General features: G+C 42.9%; 1 protein-coding gene across 1 annotated transcript in view; it reads left to right on the forward strand.

Annotated features, from left to right (window-relative positions):
- The first annotated feature begins 1,037 nt into the window (after positions 1–1,037).
- The window catches only part of LOC139315026 (golgin subfamily A member 4-like), a 122,392-nt gene continuing 100,305 nt past the window's right edge, over positions 1,038–23,124 (forward strand). The window contains exons 1-15 of the mRNA XM_070941048.1: positions 1,038–1,058; positions 2,477–2,548; positions 2,717–2,781; positions 3,367–3,513; positions 3,645–3,785; positions 4,025–4,162; positions 4,531–4,624; positions 6,085–6,135; positions 14,327–14,398; positions 14,567–14,631; positions 15,217–15,363; positions 15,495–15,635; positions 15,875–16,012; positions 16,381–16,474; positions 17,935–17,985. Coding sequence (XP_070797149.1) covers positions 1,038–1,058; positions 2,477–2,548; positions 2,717–2,781; positions 3,367–3,513; positions 3,645–3,785; positions 4,025–4,162; positions 4,531–4,624; positions 6,085–6,135; positions 14,327–14,398; positions 14,567–14,631; positions 15,217–15,363; positions 15,495–15,635; positions 15,875–16,012; positions 16,381–16,474; positions 17,935–17,985 — 1,437 coding nt within the window. The remainder of the gene's footprint in view (positions 1,059–2,476; positions 2,549–2,716; positions 2,782–3,366; positions 3,514–3,644; positions 3,786–4,024; positions 4,163–4,530; positions 4,625–6,084; positions 6,136–14,326; positions 14,399–14,566; positions 14,632–15,216; positions 15,364–15,494; positions 15,636–15,874; positions 16,013–16,380; positions 16,475–17,934; positions 17,986–23,124) is intronic.

The raw sequence follows: 23,124 nt of genomic DNA on the forward strand, positions 1-23,124 counted from the left end.
GAGGACACGTTCCTGTCAGGCGAAGACCGAGACGAAGAACTGGGGCAGCCTCGAAGGGGCGGAGCTTTTGGCTTTAGAAAGTGCTCGGTCATTGGGCTAGACGGGACGAATACCCAGACTGACTGACGTTTTTACCTCTTGTTGGAGAAAAGTGAACACTTTTCTCACGCACTAAATCAAAAATTTTACCTCTAGAAATTGTTAGCGTCTGTTGTGGTTTGAAAGGAAAAAAGTTCCTTAAATTAAAAGACTTTTCATGGGGAATATTATAACACGGCCAGTTATATAGATCATTCTAGATACAGTAGTTTAGCAGGTCCATGGTTGTATCTCCTACATAGTAGGATTTACATTTTGAAAACAAAGTTAGTGTTGATGTTTCTTGTTATAATATGGAAAGTGAAAAGTCCTGGAGAGGGATGGGCGACCAGGTGCTATCCAGGAAGATTGGACTGTGTTTCCCTCAGTTATTAGGGGAGGCAAAGGGAGTTGCCTTTTCAAGCACTTAGAGCCTGACTACCGAAGAGAATGTGAAGAGAATGCGTTTCAGCAGACGTTGAAGTCTGCGGGAGAAAACAAGAAGCTCCACTGCTCTTTGGAGACTAAACTATTAGGCAGATGGGAGATGGCCTTTTCCTGCATCATTCCCAGAGTTTAAAAGGCACTCTTGAGGAAGCTGCATTTGGCTACAGCTCTGTCTTTAAGTCACGTCGTCACGGCGGCATCACGTGACATATCTGGACTTTTTTTCTCCTTCACTAAACCGGGTGTGGCTGTGGCCAGGATGTGACCCATCCAGCCCACGGGCTGGGAGCTTGACACAGCCCTGTCCTAAAGGATCAGATTAGAGGACCTGGAGGGCAAATATAATTTAAAAATGATGTGCTATTGTAGACATTGTGTCTCAAGATCTACATTCCAATTTTTGAAATAAAAATGTTAAAGCTATTCTGCATTCTCACCTATTACCTTACCTTCTAGTTTCCATCACTGATTTTGCGATGGAAAACCATTTGTTGAGAAGATTAAGAGAAACCATGAAACGTCTCCAAAAAGAGGTAAGAAAAAACATTTGTTCATAGGCTGTCGCAGTAAATGCTATTCTCAAGTGTGATAAAACGTATAGAAATTTGAATAGTTAGGTCGGTCGGTCGGTCGGTCGGTCGGTAGGTGGGTAGTAGGTGGGTAGGTAAATAGGTCGGTCGGTCAGTCCCTGAGAATCAAACACAAACAAGTGGAAGGAAAGCAAAGAGAGAGACCCAGAGTCTCTATTGCAACTTGGGCAGCCAAATAAGTTGGATGAATGAATCAATGAACTTGCAGAGCTATCTTAGGTCATTGTAAGTATTGATTTAACATATTTAATAGGCCAAGTTGCTAATGGAGGTTTTACATGACTTTTAGCAGGAGTACTTTTCGTTTTCTCTGCACTTAAAATGAAAGGGCTGTTTGGGGATATAGTAGAAGGACTCCCTATCTGTCCCATTCCTATTCCCAAGAATAGGAATGGGAATTTTTCAAGAGGAAGCAGGACTTTCTTTTTTGTTTTCCTTGAAGATGTTTAGATTCTCATCCAAGAAGCTGCTCCAGTTGTGGACAAACATCAAAATCTTCCAGGCCGGGGTGCAAACTTTAGATGACAGAAATACAGTTGGCACCGCAGATTTGAAGCTGAAACTATCTTTAACAACAACCCAAGTCACATAGAGCTGTTGTTAGAAAAAATAGTGGCTGTCAATTTGTTTGTTTTTGTAAATGGGGTATTTTGTCATGGCAGGAAGAAACATCCAGACTTCCTCTTCTGTCATCTACCACAGAAGAACGGAGACGTGCTGAGGTAATTGTTAATAATGCATGTGCAACATATTTTAGATAGTGTACATGTTCGCTTTCTATTTCCATTACATATATGAGATCCACACACACACACCCCTATTCAATACAAACTAGTTTATTTGTAATTTCTAATAAAGAATGGCAATTATCAGAGTTTGTGCTAATTCTTGGTTCGTTCCTTCCTTGCCACATTAGCTACTTTCTTTGGCCCTATACAATAGTAACATAAAATTTAGATGATTCATATTTGGTTTGAACCACTGTCTTTTACGTTTCCTAAACAAATTAACTAAAACTAGGTCTTTCTTTTTTTATCCCAGCCGGAATACTCTTTATTGCCTGTATTGAACATCTACAGCAATAAATTGGGAGTTGCACATGTGTGTGCTCATCTTGGAATGCATGATTTTAATATGCACAAATATGCTTGTCTACACCCCTGACTCTTTTCCTAAAGAGGAACTTTAAAGTAATATCCTCTTTACACTGACATCACAGAGAATTAATGGAAAACAAATTCATGTAATTCTTCTCATGATCATGAAATGTATCTCCTTGAAGAAATTTTCGTAAGGAAGAAAATTATCAAGCAAACATCTACAATTCATTTTATGTTTTTCATTCTTCACGGAATTGCTAGGTTTCCAGGCGTCCAGAAAATATTAGGATGCAGCTGGACCAGGATTTAAATTTAAGGATGCGTTCCCATCAGGTAAGCCATCTAGCATGTGAGGAATCTTTTGAGCGTGGATTAAATAATTCACGTCGTAATAAGAGGGGAAGAAGCCCAGTGTGAGTGATGGGGTAGTGGGGGTGGGGGTAGGGAGTGGGCTGATATGGAAATATATTCCTGACTTGTGATGTACTTTTGTTTCTCTAGATTGTTCACACCAAAACCGAAAGACTGGAAGTAGATCTGAAGAGAGCGAGGAACCAGAGTTATGCGTAAGTCATGGCATACGCCATACCTTTATGTGGTGCACAAACATTTTAGGTATCCTCTACACTACAGAATGACTTCTGAAAAGAGTTTAGTAACACTTTGCTGTTTATTATCTTGAGGGTTTATTAATACCCTTGTTACGCTCCCTCATAAACAAGGTCCGGCGGAGCACGAGATAACAAGGGTATTGATACAATTAATATACGCTCCCTCATAAACAAGGTACTACTATCTCTGAGAGACCAACTTGTTGAAATATGTCGACAGTTAGGCATTTGTGAGCAGTGAGAACTTTCCCCATATCCTACATCCATAACTTTACTTTGCTTCTGAAAATCATTTTGAATTTGTTTGTGCCTTTCATGGAACATATTTAGAAAAAAAGAAAAATAAATGGTCAAAGCATTATTTCCTGTGCATTGACGTACACACACAAACGTGGCGCACGAAAGCGCACGCACGCAAGCACCCACCCATGAAGGTATTTTTAATGTGTTTTAATTGAAGAAAAGGAGTGATCATTCAAGTAAAAAAGCTCATTCTTTTACAAAGGGAGCTAATTTCTCTCCGATCTTCATAATTTGCAGAAAGACAATGGAAATGTCAAAACTCCTGACAGAGAAAGAGGAGCTGGAATTAAAAATTCAGGAGCTTACGAATAAAAATCTGCAACTGGCCAAAGAAAAAGAGGAACTCTTCATACTCTGCAAAGAGTATGAAGAAAAGCTGAGCAGGTGAGCTAATAACCCTGACTTCCTCTTCCTTTCTCAGCTATTTCAGTTAGTTTTAATGTTAAACGAGTATTATGATTCAAATAAAAAAAACCTAAGGGGGCTAATTTCACTCTGCTCGTGATATTTTACAGGGAAAAGAGTTCAGATGAGCCTGGGCAGCTGGACAAACTCAGACGAGAAAATGAGAGTCTCAGCTGCAAGCTTAAAAAATATGCTGGAGAAAATGCAGAGCTCCTACGGGAAAATAATGACCTTAAAGAAGAATTTTATAGGTGAGAAATGTTTAGATCGAACTTGATTTTTTCTTTCCAATTCAAATTTATTTATTAGAGCCCTTAAGCCAGATATACCAGATGAAAGAAATGTTCCATTCTTTTATATGTATGTATAACTGAATAAGAGAAGAGCAATAGGTATAATGGAATGCAAAAATAATTAAGAATGTAGGTATGCTTAGTAATTCAAGTAAAAAATGAAGAGGGCTAATATCTCTTGTCCTCATAATTTACAGAAAAAGAGCAGTAATAGCAAAGCTAGCGATAGAAAACAAAGAGCTCGAAATGAAAACAGAGGTCCTGACCTTCAAAAATATTGAGTTGACCGACGAGAAAGAGGAGCTCTGCCGAGAGTACGAAATAAGACTGTGGAGGTGAGAAATTTTTAGATAGCCACCATGAATTTCCTGTTCCAGAATTTCACATTAGGTTCCCCTTATCTTAGAAAGCTTGGGAAAACCTGAACATCTCCTTACTTCAGAAAGAAATTAATGAATTATGGCTCATTATACTTTTACATATACAAATCTAGGAGTTAATCTCATGGAAGTGAATGGGAAGATATGTATAGGAGAGATCTTTTAACCTCCAACCCCCGCTGCCCAACAATATTCATACACTTCTACACACTTTAGACACAAGAGTGAGAGTTTCCTGACATCAAAGCAGTTCCCATCCTTTTTAAATTAAGAATGCTTTGTTGTTGGTCCAGATTCACATCTAACCTTCTGGCTTTTTCTAGAGAGACACAACTGAGGAAGGGCCGCTGCCCCTTAATGATGGACCGAGACCAGATGGAGCAGAGACCCAGCAGCAGAGAGAGCAAAGGAGGCTCTGTGAGTCTCTGCCAAACAAGGGCAGACATTACCGAAAACAAGACAGAAGCTCAAGACAAAACGAAGCCTCAAATCAATTTGAGATATCAATTAAATAAGAAATGGCTTAAGGCTTCAGTAGACAGCCTTAAAATCAGAACATCTAAGGAACCCGGGCAAAATATACTGAGGTGGCTTCAGCAATCGCTGAAAATCCTGAAAGAGGATTCCTCTGAACTGTACACCCTGCCCGAATGGCTTAAAGCATCCACCACCAACCTCCCGAAGGAATGTGCTGAGGCATCCAGGGGGGATGTGAATGGTTGGCTAGAAACATCGATAAATCATCTCCAAGAAGAAGGGCCAGAAACCTGCGATTTAGATGTGCAGGGATGGCTTGAAGCATCTATTATAGGCATTCAACATCTACAAAAATCCAAGTCGAGCCAGAAAAAAGGGATGGCTGGAAAAATCAATAGAGAACCTCAAGAAGCAATGTCCTGAAGGATCTCTGGTGAATAGATTAGAATGGCTTCAAGGATCCTTAGAAAGCCTGTCACTTTCTGGAGAACCTAGACCAGTTCTTGAAAAATGGCTTCGACAATCCTTAAAAAACCTGCAAGACGAAGGTCCTAAAGTATCTAAACAAGATGCCAAAAAATGACTTGAAATATCTATAAAGAATCTTGAGGAGGAAGGACGCCTAGGTACTCGGGAATGGCTTGAAGCCTCTATGAAAGGCGTTCAGGATCTACAGAAGTCCACGGTAGAGATTAAAAGAACTCTGAGGAAGAGATGGTTTGAAAAATCAATAGCAAACCTCAAGAAGCAATGTTCCGAAGGACCCGTGGAAAATAGTTTACAATGGCTTCAAGGATCCTTAGAAAGCTTTTTATTTTCTGAAGAACCCATACCGCAACTGGAAAAATGGCTTCAACGATCCCTGAAAAACTTGGAAAAGGTCCTGAAACATACAAGCAAGATGCCAAAAATGGCTTGAAATATCTGTAAATAGCTTCAAAGGGGAAGGACCTGAAGCACCCCATCTAGGTACTCGGGAATGTCCCGAAGCATCTATTAAGGGCATCCAGGATCTCAAATACTCTAAGGAATCAAAAACAAGCATGGTAAAGAGGAAGGAGAGGGTGATTTGGGTAGAACCTGCTTGCTCTGAAAGAAACTTATGGGTGGATGGATGGCTTCAAGCATCTTTAGCAAGTTCAGAAAGAATGGTCCTAGTGCATCCAAAACAGATATGCAAGCATGGCTACAACCATCTCTGAAAAACCTCAGACGAGAATCCCCGGAAGAAGCCAGAAAGAATGGCTCTTGGAATGCATAGAAAACGTCCTGAAGAAATCGTGCAATATGTGAATGAGTAGCTTGAGATAGTTTTAAATCACCTCCATGGGGAAGAGCCTGAAACGTCCCATCCCATCCCATCTTGGTACAGACTTGTCTCTCATTTCTGCTGCTTCTAGGGTTACTGGGATCAAGATGACCAAATGTACAAACTGGAAACCTATCAGCAAGTATTTATTGTTTTGGTTTTCCAAAACTTCTTGGGCCTTTTTGGAGTGAGTGGCATACTGTTTTCCTAATGGACGTTGGTATTACAGCAGGAGCTTCATAACCAATGAACGCTTGTCATCAACAATAGCGATTATCTAGACGCTGCCTTAAGTTGGGTGGGAGGAGAAAAGAAAGAGAGTGGAAGGAAAAAGGAAAGAAGAAGCGATTGATATGGAGGAAGAAAAGGAAAGAAGGGCCAAACGACAAGCATGATTTATGCCAAAATGCCAAGAATGGATAGACAACCGTAGAGCACGGACAAAGAAAGGATAGACCAAGATTGCATATGCCATACAGGCTGTGTCACCTGTACCAACAACTCACTAAAACAAAGAGATCCTTGTGAACTAGGAATTATGCCAGTGAGAGCTGGATGATTCAGGAAGATAACCATCAAAGTTAAATAGTCTTCCCTGATAGCCTATCAAGAAATCTCAAGCCAAGTGAGATATCAGAAAAGCTGTCACCAAGGAGCTAGCTGAAGAAATGCATTTAAGCATTAGTTTAGAAATTAGATCAGTCAGCAATGACAACAATTTTAGATGCACGCCTCTGTTTCTATGTGCGATGTATGAAGAGGAAGCATTTTTCCTAAAAATACATATTACTGGTCCACAGCCCATGTGAATTTGCCCTACCTAGACATAAACAAAATGAGATATCATTCTGTAACTAAGAGGTTAGTTCACGGATCAGAAGGTCTGGAAATAGCTTCCCCATGAACTCAACAGATATCTTAAACAAGCCATGATAGCCTAGGTCAGCACATTTAGGAAAAGAACAAGACAGATTTACTCGTCATGGCTGTGGTAAGGATTTCTGAAGCATCTTGATGAGAAGCACTGTGAATACTGTATCATCTCTGGTGGAGAATCTGTGGGCCTCCAGTATTTTGGGGGTAGAAATTCCCAGCTCATGGGCCTTCTCTCCGAGGCTGGAATCCGGGAACATCTGCAGCCCTCCTTTTGAGAGAAATGCCGTGTTTTCACCTGATTCTTACAGGAGAAGTTTCGGCATGTGCGCTACTCTTTTGGACCATTTCAAATGGGTCTTCACCGTTGATCATTTTGTTTGTTTGGAGTCAACTGACCTACGTGTATAAAATCATATAGGAAACCACATGCCGCTCTCATCGAAAAGCCAGATGTGAAAGCTGGAAGCTTTGAAGGTGAAAAGGAATCAACCAAAATCAGAAGTGCTCCCCTGAGTGCAGCATTGCTAGCATAACAATGCAGCCTATGTGGAAGGAAGGGGATGCCTTATCAGGAAACGTGTCAGACTTCCATGCCCGTCCGACAGTTATGGACCACGGTCTTGTCTGTTGTGTGGGGCTGTACGCCCAGGGCCTCAGAGCATCACCATTGCTTGAAATGGGGTTCCCAGCAGCAAAAGAGCCATCATTGGACTTGATGGTGCAGGAGTATGAAGGGAGTTCCAGAAAAAGTGCAGACTGCAGGAACCCTTTCAGCAGGTCGAAAAAGGCTCCCCACCCATTTGCACTACTCAGGTGACCCTGAGGACCAAGCAAACCTCCAAGTGGCCTCAACAACTCTCTAAAAGAATACAAATGCCCAGCTGTCTGCAAGGAATATCAATCCTTCCATTCCCACCATCCAATCAGACCTGAAGAACCTTCTTGGTTGAGAAGCGAAATGACTTCTAAGACTTGATGCTTTCGTCTATTTAATTTGCCTTCTACAGCACGTTGCTATCACGTGACGTTCCGTGACATTTTTTACCTTTGGGGAGCTGGTGTGGGCATGGCCTGTGCATGGGGCATACGGCCTGAAGGCCGCCAGTTTGACATCCCTGTTCTACAGGTACTTAATAAAGCCTGAAATCTCCTCGTTAACTGGTTTGTTCGTTGTGTTTGGATTCTCAAAGAGCCATTTATCTGGCCCCTGGGCCATTGCCTGATACTTTGCGAAAAACACACACAGACACGTAAACATATCTGATTTATCATATCAGATTTATTTACTTTGAATAACATGTAAATTAACAATCAAACAAAGGAGCCACCTAAACAAATTTCCTATTCAGATGCAATTGTGCCAAGAGGCCAAGATCCCTTGCAAATTAGGCTCCCACCAGAAATCAACTGTATCCATAAGGTATCTGGGGGAGACCACCAATATGGGTCTGGCCTTGCATAGGGCCCAATCTCTAAAAGGGGAACTTTCACTCAAATCGTGGTTATTCTCATCTACAATCCCTCCGCATGCAGTGTAAAGGGAGGCACACACCGCACGGATGCGTTTTAAAAGTCAGACAACTTTTCAGTCAGTCAGAAATTCATATCCACCATGAATCAGTTACAAGGAGCTGAGAGCCCACTACGTACGAGCAATCGCAAAGTAAATCTGGTTTTGATCCTGGGGAAGTTGCAATAGGATCTAGGGGCTGAGTACATTACTATCTGTTGCATAAAATAATCTACTCCCTTAAGAAAAACCAAAGCATTTGGAGACTGCAACAAGGCCACTTTATAAGCATCAAGAAAATGAGAGGTCATTCAATGAAAAAAAGATTATGCAGTAAAAGTGACGATGTAAAAGCTGTCACATGATGACATGAATAATTAATTTATGACCAGGGATGAAATGGCAAAAATTTGACAACAAGGTGTCTGATGGAAAGACCAGGTCCACACACGAAGGTCCAATTAAACTGATTTAATGCTAAACAGTCTATGTGTCAACTCGCAAAGGTCCCGTCGGAACGCTGAAACTATGCACAGAATCTTCTCAACTAACAATTAGCACAACAGAATTCAGGGTTGGACTTACAGCTTGAGCAGACTACTCTGGCACTGCATAAGAGTGAACGTATGTGTCTGTTATTCAGGGACAGTTGCATACGTGTTCCTTTTATACATCAGCAAATTTTAACATTCCCTGCTTGTATGTGCCTTGCCTTCCCCCATTTCCCATTAGGAAGCCTGAACCCATAGTGCGCATGCAGGAGCGCACCTCTGCACAACCCACAGTTGGAATTTGGGAGGTGTTTGTGTCAGCCTGTATTGCTTCATGTTCAGGAGCTCATGGTACCGGAGAGTTTTTGTTCCTCTTTCCCTCCATCCATTAACCGTGTGAGATAAAGGGATGAGAAAGTGTGAGGAAGTCACCCAGGAACGTCTATGGTTGGACTTGAACCGGGAGGCTCCTTGTTCCTCATCTAATACCTTGACTGCTGCATCACAATTGATCTGAACTCTCAACTTTGGTGGTTTACTTACATTTGTCCTTGTGGAACCATTCTAAAATTTCTTAGACTTAGCTTAAGATCTCCAAGGAGAGCCAATGTTCTTCTGAAGCTGCCTAGAGCTTAACTGTCTTTTTCAGACCCAATGGGGTCGATAAAGTGGGGGCTTTGATGTCCACAGTTGGGAGGAAAAATTGATGGCTGTCAATTCTCTAATCTTCTCTCCCTTCGCTTTAGAATGTTCTCCTAATGTCCAGCTGAAACCCTTCCATCTTTTGATTCTGTCTTCTGAAGCACCAGAGGCAAGATGGACTCTCTCTCAGGTTCTTCTGGAGACAGTAATTTCCTTTCCCTTTAAAATTCTCTTTACGAGACTAATCAGTAACTCTCTCGACATGTCGTCGTGTTAGAGTTAAAAGGCCTCCCCACAGACAAGAGAGGAGACAGGACGACCCTCCCTCAGCCACCTTGCCCACAGCTGAACTGTTCCAAGAATCAAGAGAGTCACATAAATCTGTTCCACCCTTGACATGGGCAATCTGCCACTTGAGAAAATTAACCAGTGTTGTGTTCCTGGCACAGATGTGTCCCAAGGATTTCTCCACAGGCAAAATAGGATGGTAAAGTTGGATGGTAATTCACCAGAGGGATGAAACAAAGCAGACACATGCTAGAAATTGAGAAATGATTAGAGTTTTTGGAATCATTTGTGAGTGGTCATTTAGTAGATGGACACTTGTTGAAATGGTGCGACCTCAAGATAGTCATTGTTGCAGAAAGGACCCCACCCACTGAGATGGTTTCGTGCCCTGTAATGGTTCCACTCCATCGCACTCCAGAAGCAAAGGGCATTTGGTATAATGGACATAGTAGAAGCACCCCTAAACTCAAGCCTGATAAACAGCCAAGCATTTTTGAGGTTGTTCTGAAATTAGTAAAAAGCGAAAGAATGTTTCAATGGGGTTGTAGCCCAAGCTCCAATACCACACGATAGTGGACAGCCATTGATTGATTTGAGCACGAGGGGGCATAGGAGGGGGTATCCGCTATCTGCCATGACACTGTGGGGCATACAAGTTGCACCTCTAGCATCTATCCATAGCTAAATAAAAGATTAAGACATAGTAGACCGTGTCATGAAACACTGATTGTGATGACTTTGACTGCTACATATATATATATCCAGGATCCCAATCCTTGTGCTGAGGTGTTGAGGAGTTGAGGTGCTGAGTTGCCGAGGAGCTGAGGTGCTGAATTGCGGAGGTGTTGAGGAGCTAAGGTGCTGAAGTGCGGAGGTGCTGAAGTGCGGACGTTCTGAGGTGCTGAAGTGCTGAAGTGCAGAGGTGCTGAAGTGCTGAGGTTCTGAGGTGCTGAAGCGCTGAGGCGCTGAAGCGCTGAGGAGCTGAGGTGCGGAGGTGCTGACGTGCGGAGGTGCTGAAGTGCTGAGGAGCTGAAGTGCGGAGGTGCTGAAGTGCTGAGGTGCTGAAGTGCGGAGGTGTTGAGGAGCTAAGTGCTGAGGTGCTGAAGTGCTGAGGTTCTGAGGTGCTGAAGTGCTGAAGTGCGGAGGTGCTGAAGTGCTGAGGTTCTGAGGTGCTGAAGCGCTGAGGCGCTGAAGCGCTGAGGAGCTGAGGTGCGGAGGTGCTGACGTGCGGAGGTGCTGAAGTGCTGAGGAGCTGAAGTGCGGAGGTGCTGAAGTGCTGAGGTGCTGAAGTGCGGAGGAGTTGAGGAGCTAAGTGCTGAGGTGCTGAAGTGCTGAGGTTCTGAGGTGCTGAAGTGCTGAAGTGCGGAGGTGCTGAAGTGCTGAGGTTCTGAGGAGCTGAGGTGCGGAAGTGCTGAAGCGCTGAGGTGCTGAAGCGTCGAGGAGCTGAAGTGCGGAGGTGCTGAAGTGCGGAGGTGTTGAGGAGCTAAGTGCTGAGGTGCTGAAGTGCGGACGTTCTGAGGTGCTGAAGTGCTGAAGTGCGGAGGTGCTGAAGTGCTGAGGTTCTGAGGAGCTGAGGTGCGGAAGTGCTGAAGCGCTGAGGTGCTGAAGCGTCGAGGAGCTGAAGTGCGGAGGTGCTGAAGTGCGGAGGTGTTGAGGAGCTAAGTGCTGAGGTGCTGAAGTGCGGACGTTCTGAGGTGCTGAAGTGCTGAAGTGCGGAGGTGCTGAAGTGCTGAGGTTCTGAGGAGCTGAGGTGCGGAAGTGCTGAAGTGCTGAGGTGCTGAAGCGTCGAGGAGCTGAAGTGCGGAGGTGCTGAAGTGCTGAGGTGCTGAAGCGTCGAGGAGCTGAGGATCCTGGTAAGGACACACCTCCGGAAGGAGGACCCAGCGTGTCACAGTTCACACTTCGAGAGAAACCACTGAGATGTCATCACCCCATAGCACCAAGCCTTGATGACTTGTTTGCTTGGCACCTTGTAAAATTTTGTTGCTAATCCCCATTTTAAATAGAATACCAAGAAGACCTCTGCTATTTGTTGGTGGCCGCAAAACAATGAGCTTGTTTTTCATATGAAGCTCTCATCACTATTGCAAATTTTATTGATGCAGTTGTGATCGCAATCAATCTCACAAAAAGTAGTACCGCCTAAACTGTGAGAAAGCAACTTGTTGGGCTACCTTTGCAGATTGGCATTTGGGGAAAAAGTGAACACTTTTCTCACGCGCTAAATCAAAAATTTTACCTCTAGAAATTGTTAGCGTCTGTTGTGGTTTGAAAGGAAAAAAGTTCCTTAAATTAAAAGACTTTTCATGGGGAATATTATAACACGGCCAGTTATATAGATCATTCTAGATACAGTAGTTTAGCAGGTCCATGGTTGTATCTCCTACATAGTAGGATTTACATTTTGAAAACAAAGTTAGTGTTGATGTTTCTTGTTATAATATGGAAAGTGAAAAGTCCTGGAGAGGGATGGGCAACCAGGTGCTATCCAGGAAGATTGGACTGTGTTTCCCTCAGTTATTAGGGGAGGCAAAGGGAGTTGCCTTTTCAAGCACTTAGAGCCTGACTACCGAAGAGAATGTGAAGAGAATGCGTTTCAGCAGACGTTGAAGTCTGCGGGAGAAAACAAGAAGCTCCACTGCTCTTTGGAGACTAAACTATTAGGCAGATGGGAGATGGCCTTTTCCTGCATCATTCCCAGAGTTTAAAAGGCACTCTTGAGGAAGCTGCATTTGGCTACAGCTCTGTCTTTAAGTCACGTCGTCACGGCGGCATCACGTGACATATCTGGACTTTTTTTCTCCTTCACTAAACCGGGTGTGGCTGTGGCCAGGATGTGACCCATCCAGCCCACGGGCTGGGAGCTTGACACAGCCCTGTCCTAAAGGATCAGATTAGAGGACCTGGAGGGCAAATATAATTTAAAAATGATGTGCTATTGTAGACATTGTGTCTCAAGATCTACATTCCAATTTTTGAAATAAAAATGTTAAAGCTATTCTGCATTCTCACCTATTACCTTACCTTCTAGTTTCCATCACTGATTTTGCGATGGAAAACCATTTGTTGAGAAGATTAAGAGAAACCATGAAACGTCTCCAAAAAGAGGTAAGAAAAAACATTTGTTCATAGGCTGTCGCAGTAAATGCTATTCTCAAGTGTGATAAAACGTATAGAAATTTGAATAGTTAGGTCGGTCGGTCGGTCGGTCGGTCGGTAGGTGGGTAGTAGGTGGGTAGGTAAATAGGTCGGTCGGTCAGTCCCTGAGAATCAAACACAAACAAGTGGAAGGAAAGCAAAGAGAGAGACCCAGAGTCTCTATTGCAACTTGGGCAGCCAAATAAGTTGGATGAATGAATCAATGAACTTGCAGAGCTATCTTAGGTCATTGTAAGTATTGATTTAACATATTTAATAGGCCAAGTTGCTAATGGAGGTTTTACATGACTTTTAGCAGGAGTACTTTTCGTTTTCTCTGCACTTAAAATGAAAGGGCTGTTTGGGGATATAGTAGAAGGACTCCCTATCTGTCCCATTCCTATTCCCAAGAATAGGAATGGGAATTTTTCAAGAGGAAGCAGGACTTTCTTTTTTGTTTTCCTTGAAGATGTTTAGATTCTCATCCAAGAAGCTGCTCCAGTTGTGGACAAACATCAAAATCTTCCAGGCCGGGGTGCAAACTTTAGATGACAGAAATACAGTTGGCACCGCAGATTTGAAGCTGAAACTATCTTTAACAACAACCCAAGTCACATAGAGCTGTTGTTAGAAAAAATAGTGGCTGTCAATTTGTTTGTTTTTGTAAATGGGGTATTTTGTCATGGCAGGAAGAAACATCCAGACTTCCTCTTCTGTCATCTACCACAGAAGAACGGAGACGTGCTGAGGTAATTGTTAATAATGCATGTGCAACATATTTTAGATAGTGTACATGTTCGCTTTCTATTTCCATTACATATATGAGATCCACACACACACACCCCTATTCAATACAAACTAGTTTATTTGTAATTTCTAATAAAGAATGGCAATTATCAGAGTTTGTGCTAATTCTTGGTTCGTTCCTTCCTTGCCACATTAGCTACTTTCTTTGGCCCTATACAATAGTAACATAAAATTTAGATGATTCATATTTGGTTTGAACCACTGTCTTTTACGTTTCCTAAACAAATTAACTAAAACTAGGTCTTTCTTTTTTTATCCCAGCCGGAATACTCTTTATTGCCTGTATTGAACATCTACAGCAATAAATTGGGAGTTGCACATGTGTGTGCTCATCTTGGAATGCATGATTTTAATATGCACAAATATGCTTGTCTACACCCCTGACTCTTTTCCTAAAGAGGAACTTTAAAGTAATATCCTCTTTACACTGACATCACAGAGAATTAATGGAAAACAAATTCATGTAATTCTTCTCATGATCATGAAATGTATCTCCTTGAAGAAATTTTCGTAAGGAAGAAAATTATCAAGCAAACATCTACAATTCATTTTATGTTTTTCATTCTTCACGGAATTGCTAGGTTTCCAGGCGTCCAGAAAATATTAGGATGCAGCTGGACCAGGATTTAAATTTAAGGATGCGTTCCCATCAGGTAAGCCATCTAGCATGTGAGGAATCTTTTGAGCGTGGATTAAATAATTCACGTCGTAATAAGAGGGGAAGAAGCCCAGTGTGAGTGATGGGGTAGTGGGGGTGGGGGTAGGGAGTGGGCTGATATGGAAATATATTCCTGACTTGTGATGTACTTTTGTTTCTCTAGATTGTTCACACCAAAACCGAAAGACTGGAAGTAGATCTGAAGAGAGCGAGGAACCAGAGTTATGCGTAAGTCATGGCATACGCCATACCTTTATGTGGTGCACAAACATTTTAGGTATCCTCTACACTACAGAATGACTTCTGAAAAGAGTTTAGTAACACTTTGCTGTTTATTATCTTGAGGGTTTATTAATACCCTTGTTACGCTCCCTCATAAACAAGGTCCGGCGGAGCACGAGATAACAAGGGTATTGATACAATTAATATACGCTCCCTCATAAACAAGGTACTACTATCTCTGAGAGACCAACTTGTTGAAATATGTCGACAGTTAGGCATTTGTGAGCAGTGAGAACTTTCCCCATATCCTACATCCATAACTTTACTTTGCTTCTGAAAATCATTTTGAATTTGTTTGTGCCTTTCATGGAACATATTTAGAAAAAAAGAAAAATAAATGGTCAAAGCATTATTTCCTGTGCATTGACGTACACACACAAACGTGGCGCACGAAAGCGCACGCACGCACGCACCCACCCATGAAGGTATTTTTAATGTGTTTTAATTGAAGAAAAGGAGTGATCATTCAAGTAAAAAAGCTCATTCTTTTACAAAGGGAGCTAATTTCTCTCCGATCTTCATAATTTGCAGAAAGACAATGGAAATGTCAAAACTCCTGACAGAGAAAGAGGAGCTGGAATTAAAAATTCAGGAGCTTACGAATAAAAATCTGCAACTGGCCAAAGAAAAAGAGGAACTCTTCATACTCTGCAAAGAGTATGAAGAAAAGCTGAGCAGGTGAGCTAGTAACCCTGACTTCCTCTTCCTTTCTCAGCTATTTCAGTTAGTTTTAATGTTAAACGAGTATTATGATTCAAATAAAAAAAACCTAAGGGGGCTAATTTCACTCTGCTCGTGATATTTTACAGGGAAAAGAGTTCAGATGAGCCTGGGCAGCTGGACAAACTCAGACGAGAAAATGAGAGTCTCAGCTGCAAGCTTAAAAAATATGCTGGAGAAAATGCAGAGCTCCTACGGGAAAATAATGACCTTAAAGAAGAATTTTATAGGTGAGAAATGTTTAGATCGAACTTGATTTTTTCTTTCCAATTCAAATTTATTTATTAGAGCCCTTAAGCCAGATATACCGGATGAAAGAAATGTTCCATTCTTTTATATGTATGTATAACTGAATAAGAGAAGAGCAATAGGTATAATGGAATGCAAAAATAATTAAGAATGTAGGTATGCTTAGTAATTCAAGTAAAAAATGAAGAGGGCTAATATCTCTTGTCCTCATAATTTACAGAAAAAGAGCAGTAATAGCAAAGCTAGCGATAGAAAACAAAGAGCTCGAAATGAAAACAGAGGTCCTGACCTTCAAAAATATTGAGTTGACCGACGAGAAAGAGGAGCTCTGCCGAGAGTACGAAATAAGACTGTGGAGGTGAGAAATTTTTAGATAGCCACCATGAATTTCCTGTTCCAGAATTTCACATTAGGTTCCCCTTATCTTAGAAAGCTTGGGAAAACCTGAACATCTCCTTACTTCAGAAAGAAATTAATGAATTATGGCTCATTATACTTTTACATATACAAATCTAGGAGTTAATCTCATGGAAGTGAATGGGAAGATATGTATAGGAGAGATCTTTTAACCTCCAACCCCCGCTGCCCAACAATATTCATACACTTCTACACACTTTAGACACAAGAGTGAGAGTTTCCTGACATCAAAGCAGTTCCCATCCTTTTTAAATTAAGAATGCTTTGTTGTTGGTCCAGATTCACATCTAACCTTCTGGCTTTTTCTAGAGAGACACAACTGAGGAAGGGCCGCTGCCCCTTAATGATGGACCGAGACCAGATGGAGCAGAGACCCAGCAGCAGAGAGAGCAAAGGAGGCTCTGTGAGTCTCTGCCAAACAAGGGCAGACATTACCGAAAACAAGACAGAAGCTCAAGACAAAACGAAGCCTCAAATCAATTTGAGATATCAATTAAATAAGAAATGGCTTAAGGCTTCAGTAGACAGCCTTAAAATCAGAACATCTAAGGAACCCGGGCAAAATATACTGAGGTGGCTTCAGCAATCGCTGAAAATCCTGAAAGAGGATTCCTCTGAACTGTACACCCTGCCCGAATGGCTTAAAGCATCCACCACCAACCTCCCGAAGGAATGTGCTGAGGCATCCAGGGGGGATGTGAATGGTTGGCTAGAAACATCGATAAATCATCTCCAAGAAGAAGGGCCAGAAACCTGCGATTTAGATGTGCAGGGATGGCTTGAAGCATCTATTATAGGCATTCAACATCTACAAAAATCCAAGTCGAGCCAGAAAAAAGGGATGGCTGGAAAAATCAATAGAGAACCTCAAGAAGCAATGTCCTGAAGGATCTCTGGTGAATAGATTAGAATGGCTTCAAGGATCCTTAGAAAGCCTGTCACTTTCTGGAGAACCTAGACCAGTTCTTGAAAAATGGCTTCGACAATCCTTAAAAAACCTGCAAGACGAAGGTCCTAAAGTATCTAAACAAGATGCCAAAAAATGACTTGAAATATCTATAAAGAATCTTGAGGAGGAAGGACGCCTAGGTACTCGGGAATGGCTTGAAGCCTCTATGAAAGGCGTTCAGGATCTACAGAAGTCCACGGTAGAGATTAAAAGAACTCTGAGGAAGAGATGGTTTGAAAAATCAATAGCAAACCTCAAGAAGCAATGTTCCGAAGGACCCGTGGAAAATAGTTTACAATGGCTTCAAGGATCCTTAGAAAGCTTTTTATTTTCTGAAGAACCCATACCGCAACTGGAAAAATGGCTTCAACGATCCCTGAAAAACTTGGAAAAGGTCCTGAAACATACAAGCAAGATGCCAAAAATGGCTTGAAATATCTGTAAATAGCTTCAAAGGGGAAGGACCTGAAGCACCCCATCTAGGTACTCGGGAATGTCCCGAAGCATCTATTAAGGGCATCCAGGATCTCAAATACTCTAAGGAATCAAAAACAAGCATGGTAAAGAGGAAGGAGAGGGTGATTTGGGTAGAACCTGCTTGCTCTGAAAGAAACTTATGGGTGGATGGATGGCTTCAAGCATCTTTAGCAAGTTCAGAAAGAATGGTCCTAGTGCATCCAAAACAGATATGCAAGCATGGCTACAACCATCTCTGAAAAACCTCAGACGAGAATCCCCGGAAGAAGCCAGAAAGAATGGCTCTTGGAATGCATAGAAAACGTCCTGAAGAAATCGTGCAATATGTGAATGAGTAGCTTGAGATAGTTTTAAATCACCTCCATGGGGAAGAGCCTGAAACGTCCCATCCCATCCCATCTTGGTACAGACTTGTCTCTCATTTCTGCTGCTTCTAGGGTTACTGGGATCAAGATGACCAAATGTACAAACTGGAAACCTATCAGCAAGTATTTATTGTTTTGGTTTTCCAAAACTTCTTGGGCCTTTTTGGAGTGAGTGGCATACTGTTTTCCTAATGGACGTTGGTATTACAGCAGGAGCTTCATAACCAATGAACGCTTGTCATCAACAATAGCGATTATCTAGACGCTGCCTTAAGTTGGGTGGGAGGAGAAAAGAAAGAGAGTGGAAGGAAAAAGGAAAGAAGAAGCGATTGATATGGAGGAAGAAAAGGAAAGAAGGGCCAAACGACAAGCATGATTTATGCCAAAATGCCAAGAATGGATAGACAACCGTAGAGCACGGACAAAGAAAGGATAGACCAAGATTGCATATGCCATACAGGCTGTGTCACCTGTACCAACAACTCACTAAAACAAAGAGATCCTTGTGAACTAGGAATTATGCCAGTGAGAGCTGGATGATTCAGGAAGATAACCATCAAAGTTAAATAGTCTTCCCTGATAGCCTATCAAGAAATCTCAAGCCAAGTGAGATATCAGAAAAGCTGTCACCAAGGAGCTAGCTGAAGAAATGCATTTAAGCATTAGTTTAGAAATTAGATCAGTCAGCAATGACAACAATTTTAGATGCACGCCTCTGTTTCTATGTGCGATGTATGAAGAGGAAGCATTTTTCCTAAAAATACATATTACTGGTCCACAGCCCATGTGAATTTGCCCTACCTAGACATAAACAAAATGAGATATCATTCTGTAACTAAGAGGTTAGTTCACGGATCAGAAGGTCTGGAAATAGCTTCCCCATGAACTCAACAGATATCTTAAACAAGCCATGATAGCCTAGGTCAGCACATTTAGGAAAAGAACAAGACAGATTTACTCGTCATGGCTGTGGTAAGGATTTCTGAAGCATCTTGATGAGAAGCACTGTGAATACTGTATCATCTCTGGTGGAGAATCTGTGGGCCTCCAGTATTTTGGGGGTAGAAATTCCCAGCTCATGGGCCTTCTCTCCGAGGCTGGAATCCGGGAACATCTGCAGCCCTCCTTTTGAGAGAAATGCCGTGTTTTCACCTGATTCTTACAGGAGAAGTTTCGGCATGTGCGCTACTCTTTTGGACCATTTCAAATGGGTCTTCACCGTTGATCATTTTGTTTGTTTGGAGTCAACTGACCTACGTGTATAAAATCATATAGGAAACCACATGCCGCTCTCATCGAAAAGCCAGATGTGAAAGCTGGAAGCTTTGAAGGTGAAAAGGAATCAACCAAAATCAGAAGTGCTCCCCTGAGTGCAGCATTGCTAGCATAACAATGCAGCCTATGTGGAAGGAAGGGGATGCCTTATCAGGAAACGTGTCAGACTTCCATGCCCGTCCGACAGTTATGGACCACGGTCTTGTCTGTTGTGTGGGGCTGTACGCCCAGGGCCTCAGAGCATCACCATTGCTTGAAATGGGGTTCCCAGCAGCAAAAGAGCCATCATTGGACTTGATGGTGCAGGAGTATGAAGGGAGTTCCAGAAAAAGTGCAGACTGCAGGAACCCTTTCAGCAGGTCGAAAAAGGCTCCCCACCCATTTGCACTACTCAGGTGACCCTGAGGACCAAGCAAACCTCCAAGTGGCCTCAACAACTCTCTAAAAGAATACAAATGCCCAGCTGTCTGCAAGGAATATCAATCCTTCCATTCCCACCATCCAATCAGACCTGAAGAACCTTCTTGGTTGAGAAGCGAAATGACTTCTAAGACTTGATGCTTTCGTCTATTTAATTTGCCTTCTACAGCACGTTGCTATCACGTGACGTTCCGTGACATTTTTTACCTTTGGGGAGCTGGTGTGGGCATGGCCTGTGCATGGGGCATACGGCCTGAAGGCCGCCAGTTTGACATCCCTGTTCTACAGGTACTTAATAAAGCCTGAAATCTCCTCGTTAACTGGTTTGTTCGTTGTGTTTGGATTCTCAAAGAGCCATTTATCTGGCCCCTGGGCCATTGCCTGATACTTTGCGAAAAACACACACAGACACGTAAACATATCTGATTTATCATATCAGATTTATTTACTTTGAATAACATGTAAATTAACAATCAAACAAAGGAGCCACCTAAACAAATTTCCTATTCAGATGCAATTGTGCCAAGAGGCCAAGATCCCTTGCAAATTAGGCTCCCACCAGAAATCAACTGTATCCATAAGGTATCTGGGGGAGACCACCAATATGGGTCTGGCCTTGCATAGGGCCCAATCTCTAAAAGGGGAACTTTCACTCAAATCGTGGTTATTCTCATCTACAATCCCTCCGCATGCAGTGTAAAGGGAGGCACACACCGCACGGATGCGTTTTAAAAGTCAGACAACTTTTCAGTCAGTCAGAAATTCATATCCACCATGAATCAGTTACAAGGAGCTGAGAGCCCACTACGTACGAGCAATCGCAAAGTAAATCTGGTTTTGATCCTGGGGAAGTTGCAATAGGATCTAGGGGCTGAGTACATTACTATCTGTTGCATAAAATAATCTACTCCCTTAAGAAAAACCAAAGCATTTGGAGACTGCAACAAGGCCACTTTATAAGCATCAAGAAAATGAGAGGTCATTCAATGAAAAAAAGATTATGCAGTAAAAGTGACGATGTAAAAGCTGTCACATGATGACATGAATAATTAATTTATGACCAGGGATGAAATGGCAAAAATTTGACAACAAGGTGTCTGATGGAAAGACCAGGTCCACACACGAAGGTCCAATTAAACTGATTTAATGCTAAACAGTCTATGTGTCAACTCGCAAAGGTCCCGTCGGAACGCTGAAACTATGCACAGAATCTTCTCAACTAACAATTAGCACAACAGAATTCAGGGTTGGACTTACAGCTTGAGCAGACTACTCTGGCACTGCATAAGAGTGAACGTATGTGTCTGTTATTCAGGGACAGTTGCATACGTGTTCCTTTTATACATCAGCAAATTTTAACATTCCCTGCTTGTATGTGCCTTGCCTTCCCCCATTTCCCATTAGGAAGCCTGAACCCATAGTGCGCATGCAGGAGCGCACCTCTGCACAACCCACAGTTGGAATTTGGGAGGTGTTTGTGTCAGCCTGTATTGCTTCATGTTCAGGAGCTCATGGTACCGGAGAGTTTTTGTTCCTCTTTCCCTCCATCCATTAACCGTGTGAGATAAAGGGATGAGAAAGTGTGAGGAAGTCACCCAGGAACGTCTATGGTTGGACTTGAACCGGGAGGCTCCTTGTTCCTCATCTAATACCTTGACTGCTGCATCACAATTGATCTGAACTCTCAACTTTGGTGGTTTACTTACATTTGTCCTTGTGGAACCATTCTAAAATTTCTTAGACTTAGCTTAAGATCTCCAAGGAGAGCCAATGTTCTTCTGAAGCTGCCTAGAGCTTAACTGTCTTTTTCAGACCCAATGGGGTCGATAAAGTGGGGGCTTTGATGTCCACAGTTGGGAGGAAAAATTGATGGCTGTCAATTCTCTAATCTTCTCTCCCTTCGCTTTAGAATGTTCTCCTAATGTCCAGCTGAAACCCTTCCATCTTTTGATTCTGTCTTCTGAAGCACCAGAGGCAAGATGGACTCTCTCTCAGGTTCTTCTGGAGACAGTAATTTCCTTTCCCTTTAAAATTCTCTTTACGAGACTAATCAGTAACTCTCTCGACATGTCGTCGTGTTAGAGTTAAAAGGCCTCCCCACAGACAAGAGAGGAGACAGGACGACCCTCCCTCAGCCACCTTGCCCACAGCTGAACTGTTCCAAGAATCAAGAGAGTCACATAAATCTGTTCCACCCTTGACATGGGCAATCTGCCACTTGAGAAAATTAACCAGTGTTGTGTTCCTGGCACAGATGTGTCCCAAGGATTTCTCCACAGGCAAAATAGGATGGTAAAGTTGGATGGTAATTCACCAGAGGGATGAAACAAAGCAGACACATGCTAGAAATTGAGAAATGATTAGAGTTTTTGGAATCATTTGTGAGTGGTCATTTAGTAGATGGACACTTGTTGAAATGGTGCGACCTCAAGATAGTCATTGTTGCAGAAAGGACCCCACCCACTGAGATGGTTTCGTGCCCTGTAATGGTTCCACTCCATCGCACTCCAGAAGCAAAGGGCATTTGGTATAATGGACATAGTAGAAGCACCCCTAAACTCAAGCCTGATAAACAGCCAAGCATTTTTGAGGTTGTTCTGAAATTAGTAAAAAGCGAAAGAATGTTTCAATGGGGTTGTAGCCCAAGCTCCAATACCACACGATAGTGGACAGCCATTGATTGATTTGAGCACGAGGGGGCATAGGAGGGGGTATCCGCTATCTGCCATGACACTGTGGGGCATACAAGTTGCACCTCTAGCATCTATCCACAGCTAAATAAAAGATTAAGACATAGTAGACCGTGTCATGAAACACTGATTGTGATGACTTTGACTGCTACATATATATATATCCAGGATCCCAATCCTTGTGCTGAGGTGTTGAGGAGTTGAGGTGCTGAGTTGCGGAGGAGCTGAGGTGCTGAATTGCGGAGGTGTTGAGGAGCTAAGGTGCTGAAGTGCGGAGGTGCTGAAGTGCGGACGTTCTGAGGTGCTGAAGTGCTGAAGTGCAGAGGTGCTGAAGTGCTGAGGTTCTGAGGTGCTGAAGCGCTGAGGCGCTGAAGCGCTGAGGAGCTGAGGTGCGGAGGTGCTGACGTGCGGAGGTGCTGAAGTGCTGAGGAGCTGAAGTGCGGAGGTGCTGAAGTGCTGAGGTGCTGAAGTGCGGAGGTGTTGAGGAGCTAAGTGCTGAGGTGCTGAAGTGCTGAGGTTCTGAGGTGCTGAAGTGCTGAAGTGCGGAGGTGCTGAAGTGCTGAGGTTCTGAGGTGCTGAAGCGCTGAGGCGCTGAAGCGCTGAGGAGCTGAGGTGCGGAGGTGCTGACGTGCGGAGGTGCTGAAGTGCTGAGGAGCTGAAGTGCGGAGGTGCTGAAGTGCTGAGGTGCTGAAGTGCGGAGGAGTTGAGGAGCTAAGTGCTGAGGTGCTGAAGTGCTGAGGTTCTGAGGTGCTGAAGTGCTGAAGTGCGGAGGTGCTGAAGTGCTGAGGTTCTGAGGAGCTGAGGTGCGGAAGTGCTGAAGCGCTGAGGTGCTGAAGCGTCGAGGAGCTGAAGTGCGGAGGTGCTGAAGTGCGGAGGT

This window comes from Pituophis catenifer, unplaced genomic scaffold (genome assembly GCF_029215685.1).
Source record: "Pituophis catenifer annectens isolate HBS135680 unplaced genomic scaffold, rPitCat1.0.hap2 SCAF_3, whole genome shotgun sequence".
Lineage (NCBI taxonomy): Eukaryota > Metazoa > Chordata > Lepidosauria > Squamata > Colubridae > Pituophis > Pituophis catenifer.